This window comes from Entelurus aequoreus, linkage group LG09 (genome assembly GCF_033978785.1).
Source record: "Entelurus aequoreus isolate RoL-2023_Sb linkage group LG09, RoL_Eaeq_v1.1, whole genome shotgun sequence".
In the NCBI taxonomy this organism is placed as follows: Eukaryota; Metazoa; Chordata; class Actinopteri; order Syngnathiformes; family Syngnathidae; genus Entelurus; species Entelurus aequoreus.
Window position 1 is genome coordinate 17105800 of NC_084739.1, and position 24729 is coordinate 17130528.

Below are 24729 nucleotides of genomic sequence, written 5' to 3' on the forward strand. Positions count from 1 at the left end.
TGTGTCATACTTGATCATTTCGCGATATTGCCATATTTTTGCTGAAAGGATTTAGTAGAGAACAGCGACGATAAAGTTCGCAACTTTTGGTCGCTGATAAAAAAAAAGCCTTGCCTGTACCGGAAGTAGCGTGACGTCACAGGTTGTAGAGCTCCTCACATCTGCACATTGTTTTCAATCATGAACGCCAGCAGCGTGAGCGATTCGGAACGAGAAAGCGACGATTACCCCATTAATTTGAGCGAGGATGAAACATTCGTGGATGAGGAAAGTGAAAGTGAAGGATTAGAGGGCAGTGCAAGCGATTCAGATAGGGAAGATGCTGTGAGAGGCGGGTGGGACCTGATATTCAGCTGGGAATGACTAAAACAGTAAATAAACACAAGACATATACAGGTATATACTCTATTAGCCACAACACAACCAGGCTTATATTTAATATGCCACAAATTAATCCGCATAACAAACACCTCCCCCCTCGCGTCCATATAACCCACCAATACAACTCAAACACCCGCACAACACACTCAATCCCACAGCCCAAAGTACCGTTCACTTCCGCAAAGTTCATACAGCACATATATTTCCCCAAAGTTACGTACGTGACATGCACATAGCGGCACGCACGGACGGGCAAGCGATCAAATGTTTGGAAGAAAGCTGCATACTCACGGTAGCGCGTCTGCTATCCAACTCAAAGTCCTCCTGGTTGTGTTGCTGTAGCCAGCCACTAATACACCGATCCCACCTACAGCTTTCTTCTTTGCTGTCTTCCTTGTCCATTAAACACATTGCAAAAGATTCACCAACACAGATGTCCAGAATACTGTGGAATTTTGTGATGAAAACAGACGCTGTTTGTATTGTATCCCAATACTTCCGCACAATCCGTGACGTCACGCGCAAACGTCATCATACCGAGACGTTTTCAGCCGGATGTTTCCCGGGAAATTTAAAATTGCACTTTATAAGTTAACCCGGCCGTATTGGCATGTGTTGCAATGTTAAGATTTCATCATTGATATATAAACTATCAGACCGCGTGGTCACTAGTAGTGGGTTTCAGTAGGCCTTTAAGGGAAAAATCCGGGACCATGGTCCTTAGCTTTCTGGAAATTTGGCCCCCAAAACAATGTATCCCTGGTCTAAACGTTTAACTGATATGCTTGCTTTTCTTTGGAAAATGACATTACTGCATTAAATAAAACCTTTGCGCTAACCTTTTCAATAATTTGCCAGAGAATCAGCTTCCAAGAGTGCTGTCTCTAATGACAATTGATATATACGTCAGTTGTCCTTCTAGGTGTCCCTCTCATCTGAAAGTAGTCGTGATCCTGCAAAGTCACGTTCTGACGTGTGCATGTGCGTTCTTATATCCTGACCTGAACCAGGATAAGGACAATCCCATTTAAGGGACACCTTTTTTGTTTAGGCTGTTTTTTTTCCCTTGAGGAAAGTATGCATAATCAGCAACCTGTACTGTACATAAGCATAATCATCAACATGACATTCATTTACCTTATTTTGCTCAATGAGGGAGGAAAACTATTGCTGCAGACCACAACCACAGCATGCCAATCAAAACTGAGCAATAATGTCTCCAGATGGGATGTCAGCCTTGTATTTGATCTCATTAGATGTGCAGGTGTACCTGATTGAACCCAATATAATCTATAGCTTCTGTCAAATGACTCTCAGATCTGTATCATCTGCCATGACGACTGACTGTAATCTTGCTCTTGTGCAGGATCTGTCACTGCGAAGGCGACGACGAGAGTCCTCTGATCACGCCGTGTCACTGCACGGGCAGCCTGCGCTTTGTGCACCAGTCATGTCTGCAGCAGTGGATCAAGAGCTCGGACACTCGCTGCTGTGAGCTCTGCAAGTACGAGTTTATCATGGAGACCAAGCTGAAGCCTCTACGCAAGGTGAGACCTCGATTGCATGCCTTAACGCTTCCAGCAATATGATTCATACAGAAGGCCAATTTCCACCCATCAGGACATTGTTTGTGATGAACAAAATAACTGGACAGTAGCTTTATGGTCCTTTTAGTTCAGGTACCAACTGCAATAGGACATTTATAAAAAAGTGATTGGTGTAACGAGCATTACACTTGCACTTGAATAAATGCTTACCTTACATGATCAATGGCAGAAAAATCTAAAGATATGATTTTCTAGCAATGATATATTATCGGCCGATAAATTCTTTAAAATGTAATATTGGAAATTATCGGTATCGGTTTCAAAAAGTAAAATATATGACTTTTTAAAACGCTGCTGTATGGAGTGGTACACGGACGTAGGGAGAAATACAGAGCAGTTGCGTCTCCCAGTCCTACTTGCCAACCCTCCCGATTTTCCCGGGAGACTCCCGAATTTCAGTGCCCGTCCCGAAAATCTCCCGGGGCAACCATTCTCCCGAATTTCTCCCGATTTCCACCCAGACAACAATATTGGGGGCTCGCCTTAAAGGCACTGCCTTTGCGTGCCGGCCCAATCACATAATATCTACGGCTTTTCACACACACAAGTGAATGCAAGGCATACTTGGTCAACAGCCATACAGGTCACACTGAGGGTGGCCGTATAAACAACTTTAACACTGTTACAAATATGCGCCACACTGTGAACCTACACCAAACAAGAATGACAAACACATTTCGGGAGAACATCCGCACCGTAACACAACATAAACACAACAGAACAAATACCCAGAACCCCTTGCAGCACTAACTCTTCCGGGACGCTACAATATACACCCCCCGCTATATGATGATATATATGTATATATATTTATATACATATATATATATATATATATATATATTCCTTGCGCACTAATTGACTGAAAGAGCACGCACTTGGCGCGATGATGTCATGTTATCGATGGGAAAATGCCTTTTTAGACCATATGATTTGCCTGAGCGGCTCGTAGACCCCGAGAGTAACAAGCAGTGGCCTTGTTGCCTTCCCATTAAGAAAAATAAACTTGTTTTTAGTATAAGTTTGCTGGTTTCAAGGAATGTAATGCCGAGCGCATATTATTATGTCAAGAAAATGGCACTAGCATTTACTTAATTCAAGAATATTTTTCAACATACTGAGAAAAAAGGGCTCATAATATTTTTTTCTATCAAGAAAAGTGCACTTGTTATTAGTGAGAATATACTTATTTTAAGGTATTTTGGGGTTCATTGAGGTTAGCTAATTTGACTTGTTTTGAAAAGTCTTGACAAGCCCAATTTTCTTGTTCTATTGGCAGATAATTTTGCTTAGTTCAAGTAAAATACCCCTAATTTTTTTATTTTTTCCCCTTGTTTTTGAACACTGACTTTTTGCGGTGTACCATTATTAAAAAGACAGTTTTCTATATTTTAAGATGTAGCAATGACACAGCACTTAAGTAGTGTGAACGTTGGAGCCCTCAAATTCCACATGATTGACAGTTATTCCACATTTTTGGAACTTAGGACCATCCAAAGGTGACAATTCTCACTCCTCCTGCCGCGTGCTGATATGTGCGTTTTGCAGGAAACGTGACTAAAATACCACGAGCTGTAAACAAAAAAAAAAGCTATAAGGATTGCACTTGTGCTTTGAAGCCCTTTTTTTGAACGGAACTTGTAAATAGTGTTGTATTGTGAGGCTCCTATCAGTCCCATACCTAATTAAAAAGCTGGTCTTCATTAGCTGCACATATGAATATGCATGGTCGCTGATGACGATCTTGACTTCATAAGCTTCCTGTCTTTAAGTGAACACATGCTGATGCATGCTGATGTACAGTACAGCATCATGCATGCAGTGACAGTAGATGTCACAACGTGTTACTTCATCTACTGTAGCTACCCCTTGTCTATCATGCTTAATAATGTTGGCATTGGCTTAGGATCACAGTATCTTCTTTAAATATTCGTCTCACGCTCCCGGCTTCTCTGCAAAATGCCCACCAGAGCCAACACTTTATCTGCTTTCACTCTTTAGGTGTGATTAAACATACCTTTATTTCCTGGCAAGTTCCAAAAATGCCTTGCAATATGTCACTCCTGCTGGTAGGCAGCTGCCACTACTTTGAAAAATCACTCTACAGTATGCTAATGCTTTTTATAGTCGTCCCGTTGCCTTTGCAAAACACATGCTGCCCACCGCCACGCAATCATCGCGCGTACTTGCATACATCAGCTAAAGCTACACAGACTGCACTGCAAAAAGTCAGTGTTCAAAAATAAGAAAAAAACAAACAACAATTGGGGGTATTTTATTTGAACTATGCAAAATTATCTGCTAATAGAACAAGAAAATTTGGCTTGTCAAGACTTTCCAAAACAAGTAAAATTAGCTAACTTCAATGAACCCAAAAATACCTTAAAATAAGTATATTCTCACTAATAACAAGTGCACTTTTCTTGGTAGAAAAAAAAAAGAGACCTTTTTGCTCAATATGTTGAAAAATATTCTTAAATTAAGTAAATGCTAGTGCCTTTATCTTGACATAATAATATGCGCTCTGCATTACATTTCTTGAAACCAGCAAACTTGTACTAAAAACTAATTTATTGTTCTTAATGGAAAGGCAACAAGGCAACCGCTTGTTACTCTCGGGGTCTCCTAGCCGCTCAAGCAAATCATATGGTCTAAAAATGCTAATTTTTCCATCGATAACATGACATCATCGCGCCAAGTGCGTGCTCTTTCAGTCAATTAGTGCGCATATATACAACCCGGCCCCTGGCCAAACATTTTTTAATTGTAATTTTGAAGAATTCATCTGAATGTGCATGTTCAAAATTATTAGAAATGTCACATGTTAAATGTTTAAATATTAACTGTCAGTTTACTGTACTGTCCCAACTGTACTACTTTATGAGTACCTATTTTCTATTGTTTCATTGAAAATAAAACGGCAAAGTCCATCTGTTTTAATTATGAGACAAAATTGTGTCAAAGTCATGATTTTTTTTTTCATGCTTGAAATAAGAAATTATTATTTAAAAAAAGTTGTTTTATAGTTGTGAGTGTTGATGACACAGCTTTGCAACAGTTGATATTCTAGTTTCAAGCATGTTTTACTCAATATAGGTCATAAAATCTCAGCAACAAGCTGTAATATCTTACTGAGATAATTTAGGACCAAAACCCTTAAAACAAGTAAAACACTCTAACATAAAATCTGCTTAGTGAGAAGAATGATCTTATCAGACAGAAAATAAGCAAATATCACCCTTATTTGAGATATTTAATCTTACTTAGATTTCAGTTTTTGCAGTGTGGGGGTGGAAAATTGATGTTAAAATTTGTATTCATAAGCAATGCAGAGTGGTACTTCATGTGTGTAAAAGCCTTAATTGGACAGTAGCACATAACATGTTTTATAAGTGTGTGTGTGTGTGTGTGTGTTTGTGTGTGACCGGAACCTCTTCCCTCTCTCGGCCACAGTGGGAGAAGCTTCAGATGACAGCGAGCGAGAGGAGGAAGATCATGTGCTCGGTCACCTTCCACGTCATCGCCATCACATGCGTGGTTTGGTCGCTCTACGTGCTCATCGACAGGACGGCGGATGAAATCAAACAAGGTCGGTGCACCAAGGCGACGTGGCCATGAGATATAATATAGCATACATGGGCATCATGGGCACACATTGCACAGACAGTCCTTAGTCGTTGGTACTCTGATAATGATTTGGGGTGCTAGAGAAAATAGCCCTTTTGCCACATGGTCGTTCATAAACAAGTGTTTTTGCACAACATACCGGCAACAGAACCAATGTTTTAATAGCGGTAAGTAACAAACTTAAAATGAATACAGACTCAGTATAAAGCCAGTACCGAATTTTTCGGACTATAAGTTGCTCCAGAGTATAGGTCGCACCGGCCGAAAATGCATAATAAAGTAGGAAAAAAACATATATAAGTCGCATTTTTTGGGGAAATGTATTTCATAAAACCCAACACCAAGAATAGACATTTGAAAGGCAATTTAAAATAAATAAAGAATAGTGAACAACAGGCTGAATAAGTGTACGTTATATGACTCATAAATAACCAACTGAGAACGTGCCTGGTATGTTAACGTAACATATTATGGTAAGAGTCATTCAAATAACTATAACATATAGAACATGCTATACGTTTACCAAACAATCTGTCACTCCTAATCGCTAAATCCCATGAAATCTTATACGTCTAGTCTCTTACGTGAATGAGATAAATCATTTTATTTGATATTTTACGGTAATGTGTTAATAATTTCACACATAAGTGGCTCCTGAGTATAAGTCGCACCCCCGGCCAAACTATGAAAAAAACTGTCACTTATAGTCCGAAAAATACGGTAGTTCAGTCAGTATAATTTATTACTGACTCAACAGTTTTATCAGGGGATTGCCTACAGCCATAGCTGGTAATGACCTGCTGTCAATTTGAGACGCCGACCATTGTAGACCGCACACCCGGCGACTATTGAAGACTCTTCAATTAATTGTCAATTGATGGACTTACATATATCATATATTACTTAATATCACACTAAAAGAATTGTAACCGCAGCAGTAGCGGTAGCACTTGACAATATACTTAAATTTTCATTTATTTGACCACATTCCAACAAACTTTGGTATGTCTGAGCAAATGTTCTATTCTGTTAATATGGTACATTTTGCTGGGGTAGAAAAAAAATACATTCTCATAAGTTCTAAAAATTATAACATAATTAATAAAATATAATATAATTAATTACATTATTAAAAACAATATAATATATATTAATTAATATTGTAATATTATTAATTTATATATTAATATTAGAATATATAATATATATTAATATAATATTAAAAAATATTTATAAAAACAAATATCAAAGTGTCCAGGGTTTATAATATAATTAATTATATTATAAACCCTAGACACTTTGATATTTTTTTTAATAAATATTTTTTAAGACAAAGGTTAAGAGAAAAATAAAAAAATAAAAAAATCCAGCTGGTTATAAATTGCATGTAAAAAATTGGTTTTGTTTTTGTTTTTTTGTTTTTTTACTATCATTTGGATCAATATTGAAATAGAAATGTAAAAAATATAGTTACAAAAATTCTGAAGATGTAAAATAAGTCAAAACTTCATTTATGTCACTAACTAAAGTTTAACGATTAGAGTAAATTGAAAATGGTTGTTTGAAATTATTTGTATTCATGGTTTATAATGTAATTGTACAGTATTTTAACATTTATAAACCCCATATGATGCTAACTTTGTTGTTAAGTTGTACAAAAATATATTTCAGCAAAACCGAATTTTATTCTGATTTTAGACTTAAAGACAAAAAAACAAGACCCAAAAATGTGTGTAACAAAATAATAGAATGCAAAATAAAACGAATGATTTGTATTAAGATTATGTAGTTTGAGGTTGTTTCTCACCTGTTTAAAGGCAGGAAATTTACTAATGTATTAAAATGAACTGTAATGGACATATACAATATATGCTTATATTCAATCCATCTCCATCACCCGGCTTATTGTTTGTCATTATTATCTATATTCTGTGTGGCATCTTAGTGCCCTCTACTGACAAGGAGGCTTGTTGTAAAAGAGGCGAAACAAAAAGCAGCCCTTTTTAGAGGTGTTTTTACTGATGAGTCATCAGACTCTTTCTGTTAGCGCTCGTTGATCCCCTGCATATTAATGTGTCGGAGACGTTGTACAGATGGGAGCGCAAGCTGTCCACATTTAGTCCCACCTGATTAATCAGACTTGTTAACGTCCCTGCGAGGCTGCTGTCACGCTCCGTCGCCATAGCGATGCCAGCAAACCAAGTCAAGAATCGTTCTAATGATATGATGTGATAAATAACAATTATACAATCTGTGTGGTTTTTACATTGAACTTATATTTTCTTTACTCATGCAGCCCGGAGTATCCCAGGTAAACATTTGACTTTTTAATGTTCTTCCCGCCCATTAACCCTTCTTTTTGCATTGATTTTCCCTGTTTGTGTTGATATACAGTATATACCGGTAAATCCTTCCTCACCTTTAAAAGGATAGTTAGACTTATATGCACTCTTAAATTCTAGTATAAGACCATTACAAACAAATTGTTAATATTGTGAATAATTGCAAAGGTCCCATATTATACTGTATTAATAACAAGTATTGCCCAAAATCCATTCTGCAACTTAGACTGTTTGAAAGTGCTTTTAGTAGACAGTCCGTATTGTGTGTCTGTAGCTTTAATACTAATGAGCTGTGTTTGTCCTAGCCCTAGTGTGTGTCTCCAGGAAGCACTATTGTGTACTTTATCCACTTTTTACATGTACACTGTAACTCTACTACTCTTGCCCAACTTAATAGAAGCCATATACAGTATCAAATATAGCCTTGTATCAAATATCGCCTAATATGGCTACGACGGAAAAGCAGTCGTTCTGAAACTTGAGTGTTCCTGGTACAAATCCAGCTCATTGATCCAGCTTCCTCCATCCATCCCAGTCACTGCCGTTGTGTCCTTGTGTATATGTATTTAGGTGTGTGTGTGTGTGTGTGTGTGTGTGTGTATGTATGTACACTACCGTTCAAAAGTTTGGGGTCACATTGAAATGTCCTTATTTTTGAAGGAAAAGCACTGTACTTTTCAATGAAGATAACTTTAAACTAGTCTTAACTTTAAAGAAATACACTCTATACATTGCTAATGTGGTAAATGACTATTCTAGCTGCAAATGTCTGGTTTTTGGTGCAACATCTACATAGGTGTATAGAGGCCCATTTCCAGCAACTATCACTCCAGTGTTCTAATGGTACAATGTGTTTGCTCATTGGCTCAGAAGGCTAATTGATGATTAGAAAACCCTTGTGCAATCATGTTCACACATCTGAAAACAGTTTAGCTAGTTACAGAAGCTACAAAACTGACCTTCCTTTGAGCAGATTGAGTTTCTGGAGCATCACATTTGTGGGGTCAATTAAACGCTCAAAATGGCCAGAAAAAGACAACTTTCATCTGAAACTCGACAGTCTATTCTTGTTCTTAGAAATGAAGGCTATTCCACAAAATTGTTTGGGTGACCCCAAACTTTTGAACGGTAGTGTATATATATATACATATATATATACAGTGTATGTATATATATATATATATATATATATATATATATATATATATATATATATATATATATATATATATATATATATATATTGTGTGTGTATGTATACAATACAGGCCAAAAGTTTGGACACACCTTCTCATTCAATGCGTTTTCTTTATTTTCATGACTATTTACATTGTAGATTGTCACTGAAGGCATCAAAACTATGAATGAACACATGTGGAGTTATGTACTTAACAAAAAAAGGTGAAATAACTGAAAACATGTTTTATATTCTAGTTTCTTCAAAATGGCCACCCTTTGCTCTGATTACTGCTTTGCACACTCTTGATGTGCTTCAAGAGGTAGTCACCTGAAATGGTTTTCACTTCACAGGTGTGCTTGAAGCTCATCTAGAGAATGCCAAGAGTATATGTATATTATCGGCCGATAAATGCTTTAAAATGTAATATCGGAAATTATCGGTATCGTTTTTTTCATTATCGGTATCATTTTTTTTGTATTTAAAAAATAAATAAATTATTAAATCAACATAAAAAACACAAGATACACTTATATTATCGGCCGATAAATGCTTTAAAATGTAATATCGGAAATTATCGGTATCGTTTTTTTTATTATCGATATCATTTTTTTTGTATTTTTTTATTAAATCAACATAAAAAACACAAGATACACTTACAATTAGTGCACCAACCCAAAAAACTTCCCTCCCCCATTCACACAAAAGGGTTGTTTCTTTCTGTTATTAATATTCTGGTTCCTACATTATATATCAATATATATCATTACAGTCTGCAAGGGATACAGTCCGTAAGCACACATGGTTGTGCGTGCTGCTGGTCCACTAATAGTACTAACCTTTAACAGTTAATTTTACTCATTTTCATTAATTACTAGTTTCTATGTAATTGTTTTTATATTGTTTTACTTTCTTTTTTATTCAAGAAAATGTTTTTAATTTATTTATCTTATTTTATTTTATTAATTTTTTTAAAAAGGACCTTATCTTCACCATACCTGGTTGTCCAAATTAGGCATAATAATGTGTTAATTCCACGACTGTATATATCGGTATCGGTTGATATCGGTATCTGTAATTAAGAGTTGGACAATATCGGAATATCGGATATCGGCAAAAAAGTCATTATCGGACATCCCTAATATGTATATATATATATATATATATATATATATATATATATATATATATATATATATATATATATATATATATATATATATATATATATATATATATAATGTATAAATAAATATATATATATATGTATAAATAAATAAATAAATGGGTTGTACTTGTATATCGCTTTTCTACCTTCAAGGTACTCAAAGCGCTTTGACAGTATTTCCACATTCACCCATTCACACACACATTCACACACTGATGGCGGGAGCTGCCATGCAAGGCGCTAACCAGCAGCCATCAGAGGCAAAGGGTGAAGTGTCTTGCCCAAGGACACAACAGACGTGACTAGGAAGGTAGAAGGTGGGAATTGAACCCCAGTAACCAGCAACACTCCGATTGCTGGCCCAGCCACTCTACCAACTTCGCCACGCCATCATGTATGTATGTATGTATGTATGTATGTATGTATGTATGTATGTATGTATGTATGTATGTATGTATGTATGTATGCATGTATGTATGTATGTATGTATGTATGTATGTATGTATGTATGTATGTATGTATGTATGTATGTATGTATGTATGTATGTATGTATGTATGTGTGTGTGTGTGTGTGTGTGTGTGTGTGTGTGTGTGTATTTATGTATGTATGTATGTATGTAACATATGTATGTATGTATGTAACATTAAGGAGTGGAACAGGAGGGAACTAAATAATGAAAAAGCTCCCACGTTTGCTTCTGACTGTCACTTTATTTGAAGATGTGTAGCAAAGCCTGCTTATTTATGAAGCTGTAAAGCTTACACACGGTTTGGGCTCAACTGTGGTGGTGTGGTGTTGTTATGACGCCATAAAACCACAGAAGTTCAAAAGCCAACATTTAAACGCCCTTTTTCTCCAAAATGGAGCAAACAAGTGAGGGAGATGACAGATTTTTGTTCACATGTGGTGCTCATCAACAGGCTGCAGGGACACACATTCCTTTAACAACATATTGGAAAAAAGCCCGTATTGTATAATAGGGGACCCTTAAGATAAGTACCAAACACAAACTGTGCATTTAAGTGAATATAATGATGTAGTTCACTATGAAATGTTGTGGTTTTCATTGTGGAAGTTCAACTTGTGAAGGTAAAGTCTGTCCCCTAGTGGTAAACACACCTCACTGCACTGCATGCAGTGTCATGCTATGCTGTCCAAATGTATGACATCTTGTAAGAGGATGTATATGACACAAACACACACACACACACACACATTCATGTATTTCTTACCTTCTTGAGACCTCTGAAAAATGACTGCCTCTTTAGGACCACCCTTTCTAGATATATAAAGATTTGTATTTACAACATTATTAATATATACATACATACTATTAAAATATAAAAAGGTAAGCTTTTAGTTAATTTTTTGGAATTTTTTTTGTTTGTAATTGGTCTCTCTCTCTCTCTCTCTCTCTCTCTCTCTCTCTCTCTCTATCTATCTATCTAATTTTTTTATTGTTATTTTTTTTTAAAATAATTAAAATGTAGCTAAAGGGGCCACATTTCAATTTCTTACACACACTTGTTATTTCATATGTTGGCCAGAGGGGGAGCACTTCAAATTTTTACACTCACTTGTTATTTCATATGTTGACCAGAGGGGGAGCACTTTTAAAACCGACACACAGTCAATTTGAAAAATCCCTCCTTTTTGGGACCACCCTAATTAAATAGAGTTCACCACCAGGGATGCAAATGAGATCTCTATTTTTTGTTTTTTGTAATGTGCTTAAGGCCGATGACAAACGAGTCACGGACCACAGATGGCCCCTGTGCCGCACTTTGGACAACACAGCTGTAGGAGCTAACTGTTAATGGTCACTATAGTCTTAGTACCGTAGTGTATTTGTTCATCCTACGGTCACATATGGGATGCGGGTTTTCTTACGTCAGCACCGAAAGTCGTAAAATCAGCTGTTCACCTGGCGGGTTTTTTCGGGGATGAATAGGGAAGTCGTTATTTAGCTGCCATATTGTTTTATCATATATTGCTGCCTTTGCACCTGTCAATGTTTACTTTTGTACGCACATTAAATCCACACAAAAAATCCTGACTTTGGAGCAATGTTCACAGACTCTAGTATTTGGCTGTCTATTAGATGCAACGGTTTTCCGTATCGGGACCACGATTTTGGTCCTAACTTGTTCATATGGAAGGTACTTTTCCTTGTTGATGTCTCAAGAAGGGTATTAATACAAGAACACACACACACACACACCTTAGCTGGTGCGGCTGACATGAAGCATGTCTCTTTTGTTTGTGTCCCCTGTCCCTTGGCCTGTCCCCCTTCCCTCCACCAGGCATCATGGAGTGGCCCTTCTGGACCAAACTGGTGGTGGTGGCCATCGGCTTCACGGGCGGACTGGTGTTCATGTACGTGCAGTGCAAAGTCTACATCCACCTATGGAGGAGACTCAAGGCCTACAACCGCGTCATCTACGTCCAGAACCGTCCGGACTCGTGTAAAAAACTGGCGCTGGAGAAGCCCCCCCTCTTGGAGCCCAGCGTGGACAGCAAGGAGACTGTGGCCCCCGCCCTGTCGGAGACAAACTCCTCCCACTATACGGAGACGGACGACTACAGTATGGAGGTGCTCCATGTGTGAGCTGGATGTCCTGGAGAGAAGCTGGGACTTTTTTCATGAGTCCTAGTTCTGGACCAGACCTGTTGTGGAACTGGACTCCGGTCCATCTTTAGCCCCGCCCACCCACCTGACACACAAACTGAGCTGCATTTACGCACTTTTCTTTTTTAGCTTGCAAAAAGCCTCTTTTCTTCGTCGTCTTACTCGGACGGGCTTTTATTTCCCCAAATCTCACGGACGACGTTGGAAGGAGAAGCTTTTGAACATGAATTCACAATTTTATTTGTATTTTGTGGGGCTCAAGCACATAGCGTCTTGCACATGTGGACGGAAATCCACGTATTTATTTAACCCGACACACACTTTCTGAAGGCTTTGAGAATGTGACAAATACGTTTTACTGTTATCAAGACGTTACATTGACATGACAACAAAGTATCACCTGCAGGATATTTTTACAGCTGTAAAAAAAAAACAAAAAAACATGATTCCACACTGGCACAGCCTTAAATATTCCAACCAAGCAATTTTCATGCTGTAAAAATATCCTCCATATTATTTGCTGTCACCTAAACATGTACCGCCATATTCCCTGTGCAGTTTTTTCAAGGAGAAATCCACCGCTGCCTTGCCCGACGGTCCCCCTGCTACGTCTGCCCTGTGTCCTCACACCTCACAATAAAGCGTTCCTCATCTTAGTCCATCGAGGTAAGCAGCATTTGTGTCACCAGAGCTCGTCGGAAAACAAAATGTTTTGAGATGTGTAGCGAAGCATTTTAAAAAAAATACACTTCTGATGCACACAAACCAGTCAAATGTTTAGATACACCTCCTTGTTCAGTACCTTTCAGTTGTTACACTGGAGGTGACTGGAGGAAAAGCATGTAAGAAAATACATATTTTGAGATGTGTAGTGAAGCCTTTTTCCAAAAACATTTACCTATCTGATACACACAAACCAGTCAAATTTTAGAGACATCTTATTCAATATGATTTAATTGACCTACATTAGGAAGAAAAGCATGTAATAAAACTAATATTTTAAGATGTGTAGTAAAGCCTTTTTCAAAAAAAAAAAAAATTGCCCATCTGATACACACAAACCAGTCAAATTTTAGAGACACCTTCTTATTCAATAGCCTTCAATTGGCCTACACGAGGAGGAAAAGCATGTAAGAAAACAAATATTTTGAGATGTGTAGTGAAGCCTTTTTCCAAAAATATTTACACATCTGATACACACAAACCAGTCAAATGTTTAGAGACACCTTCTTATTCAATATGATTTAATTGACCTACACTAGGACGAAAAGTATATAATAAAACTAATATTTTGAGATGTGTAGTGAAGCCTTTAAAAAAAAAAAAAATTTACACATCTGATACACACGAACCAGTCAAATGTTTAGAGACACATTCTTATTCAATATGATTTAATTGACCTACACTAGGAGGGAAAACATGTAATAAAACTAATATTTTGAGATGTGTAGTAAAGCCTTTTTCAAAAAAATATTTACACATCTGATACACACAAACCAGTCAAATGTTTAGAGACACCTTCTTATTCAATATGATTTAATTGACCTACACTAGGAGGAAAAGCATGTAATAAAACAAATATTTTGAGATGTGTAGTGAAGCCTTTTTCAAAAAAAATATTTACACATCTGATACACACGAACCAGTCAAATTTTAGAGACACCTTCTTATTCAATATGATTTAATTGACCTACACTAGGAGGAACAGTATGTAATGAAACTAATATTTTGAGATGTGTAGTGAAGCCTTTTTCAGAAAAAATATTTACACATCTGATACACACGAACCAGTCAAATGTTTAGAGACACCTTCTTATTCAATAGCCTTTAATTGACCTGCACCAGGAGGAAAAGCATGTAATAAAACTATTTTGAGATGTGTAGTGAAGCCTTTTTCCAAAAATATTTACACATCTGATACACACGAACCAGTCAAATGTTTAGAGACACCTTCTTATTCAATATGATTTAATTGACCTACACTAGGACGAAAAGTATATAATACAACTAATATTTTGAGATGTGTAGTGAAGCCTTTAAAAAAAAAAAATATTTACACATCTGATACACACGAACCAGTCAAATTTTAGAGACACCTTCTTATTCAATATGATTTAATTGACCTAAACTAGGAGGAAAAACATGTAATAAAACTAATATTTTGAGATGTGTAGTAAAGCCTTTTTCAAAAAAATATTTACACATCTGATACACACGAACCAGTCAAATTTTAGAGACACCTTATTCAATATGATTTAATTGACCTACACTAGGAGGAAAAACATGTAATAAAACTAATATTTTGAGATGTGTAGTAAAGCCTTTTTCAAAAAAATATTTACACATCTGATACACACAAACCAGTCAAATTTTAGTGACACCTTCTTATTCAATATGATTTAATTGACCTACACTAGGAGGAAAAGCATGTGATAAAACTAATATTTTGAGATGTGTAGTGAAGCCTTTTTCAAAAAAAATATTTACACATCTGATACACACAAACCATTCAAATGTTAAGAGACACCTTCTTATTCAATAGCCTTCAGTTGACCTACACTAGAGGTGACTGGAGAAAAAGCATGTAAGAAAACAAATATTTTGAGATGTGTAGTGAAGCCCTTTTTTCACGTTTTTTTTTACACTTCCAATACACACAAACCATTGAAACGTTTAGAGACACCTTTTTATTCAAAAACGTACAGTTGACCTACACTAGAGGTGGCTGGAGGAGAAGCATGTAAGAAAACAAAACAATATTTTGATATGTGTAGTGAAGCCTTTTAAAAACATATTTACACTTCTGATACACCCAAAACAGTCTAAAGTTCAGCATCCCTTTTTCATTCAATAGCATTCAGTTGACCTACACTAGTGGTGACTAAAGGAAAAGCACATAGAAAAACAAACAATATTTTTGAGATGTATAGCAAAGCCTTTATAGAAAAGTACACTTAATACACACAAATCAGTAAAATTTTTGAAAAAACCTTCTCATTCAATAGCATTCAGTTGACTTAAACTAGAGGAAAAGCAGTTAGAAAAACAACAAATATTTTGGGATGTGTAGCGAAGCCTTTCTGATGCACATACCCGTCAAAAGTTTAGCAACACTTTCTCATTCAATTGACCTACACTAGGGTGACTAGAGGAAAAGCATGGAGGAAAACAAAAAATATTTTGAGATGTGTAGCGAAGCCTCTTTTTTTTTTTTTTTTTTTTTTTTTAAGTACACTTCCAATACACACAAATCAGTTAAATGCTTGGATACACATTTTAATTCAATAGCATTCAATTGACCTACACTGGAGGAAAAGCATGGAGATAAACATAAATATTTTGAGATGTGTAGTGAAGCCTTTCTGAAACACTACGCAGTCAGGTTTACCAAGCCCCCCCTTATTCAATAGCATTCAGTTGAGCTACACTGTAGTTGACTAAAGGGAAAAAACATGTAATAAAATGTATATATTGAGATGTGTAGTGAAGCCTTTCTGAAACACTACGCAGTCAGGTTTACCAAGCCCCCCCTTATTCAATAGCATTCAGTTGAGCTACACTGTAGGTGACTAAAGGGAAAAAACATGTAATAAAATTTATATTTTGAGATGTGTAGTGAAGCCTTTCTGAAACACTAAGCAGTCAGGTTTACCAAGCCCCCCCTTATTCAATAGCATTCAGTTGAGCTACACTGTAGTTGACTAAAGGGAAAAAACATGTAATAAAATGTATATATTGAGATGTGTAGTGAAGCCTTTCTGAAACACTACGCAGTCAGGTTTACCAAGCCCCCCCTTATTCAATAGCATTCAGTTGAGCTACACTGTAGGTGACTAAAGGGAAAAAACATGTAATAAAATTTATATTTTGAGATGTGTAGTGAAGCCTTTCTGAAACACTACGCAGTCAGGTTTACCAAGCCCCCCCCCCCCCCCCCCCCCCCCCCTTATTCAATAGCATTCAGTTGAGCTACACTGTAGGTGACTAAAGGGAAAAAGCATGTAAGAAAACAAACATATTTTAAGATATGTAGCAAAGCCTTTTTTTTTATTTCGTAGTGTTCACACTTCACACAGCTGTCCTCCACAAGGTGGGTGTGCATGTATCACGGGTAATAAATGCAACAAGGGCTTCACAATCGCCTCACTTCAAGACGTTTCGAACTTGGTCAGCATCTTGAAATCACCTCTTTTACTGGTCCTTTCTTTACAGCAACATAATTAATCCAAAAGAACAAAGCATGTTACATGTAGAATATATAGTCCAGTTATGTCCAGATGATCATACAACAATAATGTCTATCTCTTCTATTCAGTTTGGGTTTTAAAAATACAACACACTAATCGCAAACAAAGCCCATTTTTAAAATTGGAGTTCACACCTCACAGCGCCCTCAGGTGGTGGGAGGCTGGAGGCGCACAAAGGCAGCGTTAGATTTCCTCTCTTCCAACTCCCCAGTCTGTTTGCCGTGTGAATCTCCAGAGGCAAACTTCCACAGCATTCTGGTAACATTTTGAAAAAGCTCCTTTTTTGGGGGAGCAACATGCTTGGGAAACACTGCTCAGCAGCAATAAATCAGATCAGAGCTTTTCTTTGTCGTTTCAGCCGCACGGAAACTGTTGTTTTTGTGTGGATGTCACATCTCGTGGTGGTGGGATTTCATCTTTGCTTTTATTCCTTGGAGTCATTTATCTGAATCTTCTTTGGAGGCTCAGTGCAATTATTCTTTTTTTGAAGTGCAATTACCCTTCATGTTGTTGTTCTCGTCTTTACTGTGTTTATTGGGTCAATGTTTGTTTGTGTTGTATTTATTTTCAAGGATGTTCTCAGTCTTCTCCCTTCTTTTTTCCCTAGAAGTAATTTTATGCATCTTACATTCCCCCCAATGCCCAAATGCTCTGTCAGTTTTTTTGATGGTTTAATAAACACTGTTTTTAACATGGACACTCAAGTAGATGTTTTCATGCTTGAAAAATGGTAGAATGTGCTTTTTTAAAGGGGAGCTGGCTCCTTCATTCAGTCTTGAGACTCCATCTTCCTCTTTGGACATGCCTAAACGTGAAAGCTTCTTTCTCGGCGTCTTTTTACGTGTACTTTGCTGCTTGAACTTGTCATGTCTGTGCAGGGGAGGACAAAAATGTAACTTGCATATAACGGCTACATTTGTTTACTACTGACTGGACTTGAACATTTCTAATGACTGTTTCCGTGACCATGATATCATTCCACGAGTTTGTTTTTTCTGTGAACTTTATTTTGGAATAGTGAGGAAAAACTCAAAATGTAAAAAAAAAAAAAAGTCCTGTTTTTAAGATAAACTCTTGATGTGTTTCTTGTTCCCATGTTTGAACAAAGTATGTAGAATTTAAATGACCAACCAAATAAAAATCAATGCTTTTACAACGTTTATTTCACTGTTTTTTAACCCTTACTCATTGATGATTTATTTGTTTTGTATTTTTGGATGATTCCTCTATCGCAGTGCTTCTCAAAGCACCACCGTCATGACCAACGTTAAAATACAGTAGTGTAATACGCCTAGGTATTCATTAAAGTACCAGTAGAGTGGAAACAAAACATGGTGACTTTATATGCTTATTTGTGTTCCATTGTATTCATTACACCAGGGGTCCCCAAACTTTTTGACTCGGGGGCCACTATCTAAAAGGGCATGAACATATATTTATTGTTAGGTCTGAAGTTGTTTAGTATTTGAGACAATGAAATACTATTTCAGGTAGGGTAGGGTAGGGCTGCCCCATCTGATATTGATATTAGTACAATATTAGCGGGTGAAAAAACAAGTATCTGATGATTTTACTTTATTTGTATGTAAAGTCTCCGGTATAATGTCCGATACAAGCAGTCCTGCAGTGTGTTTACTTGTGCAAAGCTGAACAGCCAGTCAACATCTAAATGTCCAACAAGCACACATGGTTGGCCTTTTCTTTTATTTTAGTCAAGCCATTCACAAAAGGCAAACACAGAAGGCGTGAGCAGCTACACAACAAGTAAGCGCACCATAGCACACAAGCTAGACATACTGTACATACCAAGTGTCCTTAATTGAAAAATAACGCAGTCTAAAACAGCACATTTGTCAACATAAACAAGTATCACATAATCATCGCTTATTACTTACACAAACAAAGACTGCGAGGCAGCATCAGATTACCGTATATTCAGGACCATAGGGCGCACCGGATTATTAGGCGCAGTGCCGATGAATGGTCTATTTTTGATCTTTTTTCATATATAGGGCGCATTAAAGGAGTCATATTATTATTATTTTTTTCTAAATTGAAAACACTTCCTTGTGGTCTACATAACATGTAATGGTGGTTAAATGAATAGATTATGTTTTACAGATCATCTTCAAGCCGCTTTCTTACAGTCGCTTCAGGACTCTAATAACTAAAGTTCCTTGGGTGGATAATGTAAACTCACTACACCGGTATGTTTTAGCGCTTTCATGGCGAGTTTACTGACAGATATAAGTAAGCACTTTACACTACTTTATATTAGAAATGGCACTAGCGGAGGGTGAATGTCCCATAACTAGAAGATAGAGAAAAATAAGAAGCTCATCGACTACGGTGTCGCCACGGACTACAAAGGCACTATTTTTCAGGATTTATGCAGATCCCAAATACAGATCAGCGGGTACCAGAAGGTAAGAAAAGTTGCTTTTGCATAATATTGCGAAACAAAACACCAGATAGTAATACTTGTATGTTGAAGCACATCAAACGGTGCAGCCTACACTTATCTCTTATGTTTGACTGCCATCTACTGGTCACACTTATTACACCATGTACCAAATAAAATTGCTTCGAGGTGGGTAAGCTCAACCAAACTTATTCCTTACAATAGGTGCCTACTCTTCAGTTATACTGTCGAGTTTTGAGGGGGGAAGAGGACTTTAAGTGCGCCTTACAGTCCGGAAAATATGGTACAAAGTACCCAGTAACAAACGTGTCCGCATCATGCGCTTGAATTAGTAAAATAATATGACCACGAGGTGTTGACCAAAAATTACCACCCCACTTCAATTTAAAGACAGCATGGGGTCCATTGCAGACGGTAAATGGTAAATAAGTTTTTCATACCTACCATTGTTCCTTGAGTAATTTCACTTGACTTAACGTGTTTCTTAACCATAGGCCGCCACACTACACAATAATAAAAGTATGTATGAGTCCTGCTGATCAATATGGGTATCAGCCAATATGGGTATTCGAAGTGGAACCGTTGTAAGGGGACACCCCTACTTGGGTAACTATACTGTAAGAACAACACTCTTCATATAGCGACACTGTTCGGTATTTTGTCAGGGCACAGGAGGTCGTAGGGCAAGATCTCCTTCTCGTTCCTCGTCCTAATGGCGCTGCTTATGTCTGCCAGTTTCTTCCTGAACTCCTCCATGGCCGCCCTCACCGGCTTCTCCGTAAAGTGCTGGTCCGGGTAAGATCCCAAGTAGATCTACATTAGGGGTCAACAACAAATTGAGGTTTTTTTTGTTTTTTGTTTTTAAAGGAGTCCAATGAACGTGACCACAGCTCTCCTCACCTCCCTCTCCTGGTACTGTGTGAGCGCCCAGTTGGCCCCCAGGTGCCAGCTGGAGCGTCCTCTGTCAGGGAGGCTGTCCATGATCAGGGTCATGTTGGACAAACCCTTCCGCTTGGGCGGTGGCTGTCGCATGGTTGATGGCGCGTTGGGGATCCAGGAATACCAGTTGTACTTCCCCCATGCAGACAGAGTTCATAGTTAACGAACACATTCTGTTACCTGAGAGCGTTTCTCCCTGCCACTCACACTCGCCCTCGGAGAACACATTATGTATTCCACATGTAAACACAGTCCTTGAAATAATGCGAGAAAATGCAATACTGGATGCAGATACACTATATTGCCAAAAATATTTGGCCACCTGCCTTGACTCACATATGTCTGCTGGAGAAAAAACAAAAGTCCTTATCTACGATTTGACTCCCCCAAATGGCCTTGAGGACAAGAACATGCTGTTCTGTAATCATCCCCTGAGGAATTTCAAAGATGGACGCTTTTGACCTCCTTCCCTCCTCAACGACACCTGGAAGTCGAACTTTGCTAGCATCGCATGCAGAACGACTCTGGGCTTATGAACACAACTCCACTACACCCAAAGACAATGGGCATATACACAAACAAACTCCCCACCCCCACCCCACGCCTTCACCACCGCTTAATTCCTCTTCGGGGTGATGGATGGCTGAGTAGCGCTTTATAGCAGCAGGCCGGCCTCCAGTCCCCCAACTCCCCCCCCCCCCCCCCCCCCCCCCCCCCCCCCTCTGTTGCGAGTTGTTGTGATTATATGTAACATGTTTATGTGTGCTATGGTAAATTAGTTTTTTTCCCTTGGACTCAGTCTGGACCCCCTCCCGAGGGTCCAGCCTTTGACTGATATTTTTTACTCTTCCCCCCCTTTCCCAATATCACCTTTTTCCCACCTTTTTTTAAGGAGCGCCGCAAGTGGCTGATCCGTTGGCGGTCCCGTCTTGTCTCCCTGTAACGTATGTCTGCTCTTAGTGGGACTGTGCCGAAAATGTAATTTCAGTTCTTATGTGTCTTGTACATGTTAAAGAATGGACAATAATAAAGCATCCTGAACTTGAAGTGCCATCCCATTCCTAACACATAGGGTTCAATATGATGTCGGTCCACCTTTTGCAGCTATTACAGCTTCAACTCTTCTGTGAAGGCTGTCCACAAGGTTGCGGAGTGTGTTTATTGGTATCCTGGAGCATTCAAAATTCCTTTCACTGGAACTAAGGAGCCAAGCCCAACTCGTGAAAAACAACCCCACACCATAATTCCTCCTCCAGCAAATTTCACACTTGGCACAATGCAGTCCGAAATGTACCGTTCTCCTGGCAACCTCCAAACCCAGACTCGTCCATCAGATTACCAGATGGAAAAGCGTGATTCATCAGTCCAGTGCTTTACACCACTGCATCCGACGCTTTGCATTGGACTTGGTGATGTATGGCTTAGATGCAGCTGCTCGGCCATGGAAACCCATTCCATGAAGCTCTCTGCGTACTGTACGTGGGCTAATTGGAAGGCCACATGAAGTTTGGAGCTCTGTAGCAACTGACTGTGCAGAAAGTCTTTGCACTATGCGCTTCAGCATCCGCTGACCCCTCTCTGTCAGTTTACGTGGCCTACCACTTGGTGGCTGAGTTGCTGTTGTTCCCAAACTCTTCCATTTTCTTATAATAAAGCCGACAGTTGACTTTGGAATATTTAGTAGAGAGGACATTTCACCACTGGATGTGTTGCACAGGTGGCATCCTATGACAGTTCCACGCTGGAAATCACTGAGAGCGGCCCATTCTTTCACAAATGTTTGTAGCAACAGTCTCCATGCCTAAGTGCTTGATTTTATACACCTGTGGCCGGGCCAAGTGATTAGGACACCTGATTCTCATCATTTGGATGGGTGGCCAAATACTTTTGGCAATATAGTGTATGACACGTTGGTTTCTATAGACGTTTGCAGGAATGACACTGCATCAGTAATAGATTACATACTTGTCCAAAGTTGACCGCTGAATGTTGCGCTGAAGCAGCGAACACAATGACAGTCAAGTACTCAATCAGCTCCGTGCAAGACTTTAGGGACCGGGGGAATTCTGCACAGAATGAAAGTGTGGTCAACAGATGAACCAGAACACTTTACACATGTTACAGTATTTCAAAGGAAGTACAGTTTTGTTGCAGATGGAACAGAATACTTTGTATACATTACAGCAGTGTTTCTTTACCATAAAATAGAAATTTCTCAGCTGTGATTGTATGGGCTGCAGCGGTACTCGGTTGTAATACTCTTTTCCACCACTTGTGGCAGTAATGACAATAACAAACAAACAGAAGAAGTCTTAAGATAAAGTCATAGATACGTTTTTTAACGTATGAATAAAGGTGTAAAGCTGTATTTTTATTTTCACTTAAATGAACATTTAAAGGCCTACTGAAGCCCACTACTACCGACCACGCAGTCTGATAGTTTATATATCAATGATGAAATCTTAACATTGCAACACATGCCAATACGGCCGGGTTAACTTATAAAGTGCAATTTTAAAATTGCCGCTAAACCTCCGGTTCGAAATGCCTCTGAGGATGACGTATGCGCGTGACGTAGCACGGGGAACACGGGTATGGCTTCCACATTGAAGCCAATACGAAATAGCTGTTTTCATCTCATTCTGGATGTATTCTGGACATCTGTGTTGGTGAATCTGTTGCAATTATGTTCATTGCATTATGGAGAAAGAAGCTGAGCAAGCAAAGAAGAAAGTTCTCGGTGCAAAGCGGACGTATTTTTTGCGAAGGAAGTCAGCAGCAACACAACACAGCCGGTGTTTCATTGTTTACATTCCCGAAAGATGCAGTCAAGATCGAAGAACTCGGATAACAGAGACTCTAACCAGGAGGACTTTTGACTTCAATACACAGACGCCTGTAGAGAACGGGGACAACACAGACTCTTACCAGGATTACTTTGATTTGGATGACAAAGACGCAGACGTGCTACCGTGAGTATGCAGCCTTGGCTTCCAAACATTTGATCGCTTGACCGTACGTGCGCGTCACGTACGTAACTTTGTTTAAATATATCAGCTTTATGAACCTTGGGTTAGGTGAACGGTCTTTTGGGCTGAGTGATTGTGTGTGTTGATCAGGTGTTTGAATTGTATTGGCGTGTTCTATGGAGCTAGGAGCTAGCAGAGGAGCTAGGAGCTAGCATAACAAACACGTAGGTGTTTTTATGCAGGATTCATTTGTGGCATATTAAATATAAGCCTGGTTGTGTTGTGGCTAATAGAGTATATATATGTCTTGTGTTTATTTACTGTTTTAGTCATTCCCAGCTGAATATCAGGTACCGTGAGTAGCAGCTGCGCTTCCAAACATTTGATCGCTTGCCAGTACGTGCGCGTCACGTACGTTACTTTGTTTAAATATATAAGCTTTATGAACCTTGGGCTAGGTGAACGGTCTTTTGGGCTGAGTGATTGTGTGTGTTGTGCAGGTGTTTGAATTGGATTGGCGGCTTATATGGAGCTAGGAGCTAGCATAGGAGCTAGCATAACAAACACTGAGGTGTTTTTATGCGGGATTAATTTGTGGCATATTAAATATAAGCCTGGTTGTGTTGTGGCTAATAGAGTATATATATGTCTTGTGTTTATTTACTGTTGTAGTCATTCCCAGCTGAATATCAGGTCACCCCCGGCTCTCACAGCATCTTCCCTATCTGAATAGCTTCAACTCCCCACTAGTCCTTCACTTGCACTTTACTCATCCACAAATCTTTCATCCTCGCTCAAATTAATGGGGAAATTGTCGCTTTCTCGGTCCGAATCTCTCTCACTTCATGCGGCCATCATTGTAAACAATAGGGAACTTTGCGTATATGTTCAACTGACTACGTCACGCTACTTCCGGTAGGGGCAAGTCTTTTTTTTAATCAGATACCAAAAGTTGCAATCTTTATCGTCGTCGTTCTATACTAAATCCTTTCAGCAAAAATATGGCAATATCGCGAAATGATCAAGTATGACACATAGAATAGATCTGCTATCCCCGTTTGAATAAAAAAAAATTCATTTCAGTAGGCCTTTAAGCTAGCACATATTCTCATTTCTTTATTTGTTGATTTCATATACCAGACGGATGAATAACTTTCAGACCATTTTCAACCTTCAGACTGGCGTGTAAACAGCAGACAAAGAAGAATAAAACCAAGTT

General features: G+C 38.4%; 2 protein-coding genes across 5 annotated transcripts in view; one reads left to right on the forward strand and one right to left on the reverse strand.

Annotated features, from left to right (window-relative positions):
- The window catches only part of marchf8 (membrane-associated ring finger (C3HC4) 8), a 195675-nt gene extending 179535 nt beyond the window's left edge, over positions 1-16140 (forward strand). For 2 of the 3 annotated variants that reach the window (XM_062058204.1, XM_062058205.1), the window contains 4 exons: positions 1748-1928; positions 5442-5577; positions 7912-7926; positions 12608-16140. In XM_062058204.1, the coding sequence (XP_061914188.1) occupies positions 1748-1928; positions 5442-5577; positions 7912-7926; positions 12608-12912 (637 nt within the window). In that variant the 3' untranslated portion in view covers positions 12913-16140. The remainder of the gene's footprint in view (positions 1-1747; positions 1929-5441; positions 5578-7911; positions 7927-12607) is intronic. The other variant, XM_062058206.1, reaches the window with a different exon arrangement.
- A 3072-nt stretch (positions 16141-19212) lies between these two features.
- Positions 19213-24729, reverse strand: part of LOC133657190 (polyunsaturated fatty acid 5-lipoxygenase-like) — a 31186-nt gene continuing 25669 nt past the window's right edge. For both annotated transcript variants that reach the window (XM_062058202.1, XM_062058203.1), the window contains exons 12-14: positions 22507-22607; positions 20503-20673; positions 19213-20415 (exon numbers count right to left, since the gene is read on the reverse strand). In XM_062058202.1, the coding sequence (XP_061914186.1) occupies positions 20236-20415; positions 20503-20673; positions 22507-22607 (452 nt within the window). In that variant the 3' untranslated portion in view covers positions 19213-20235. The remainder of the gene's footprint in view (positions 20416-20502; positions 20674-22506; positions 22608-24729) is intronic.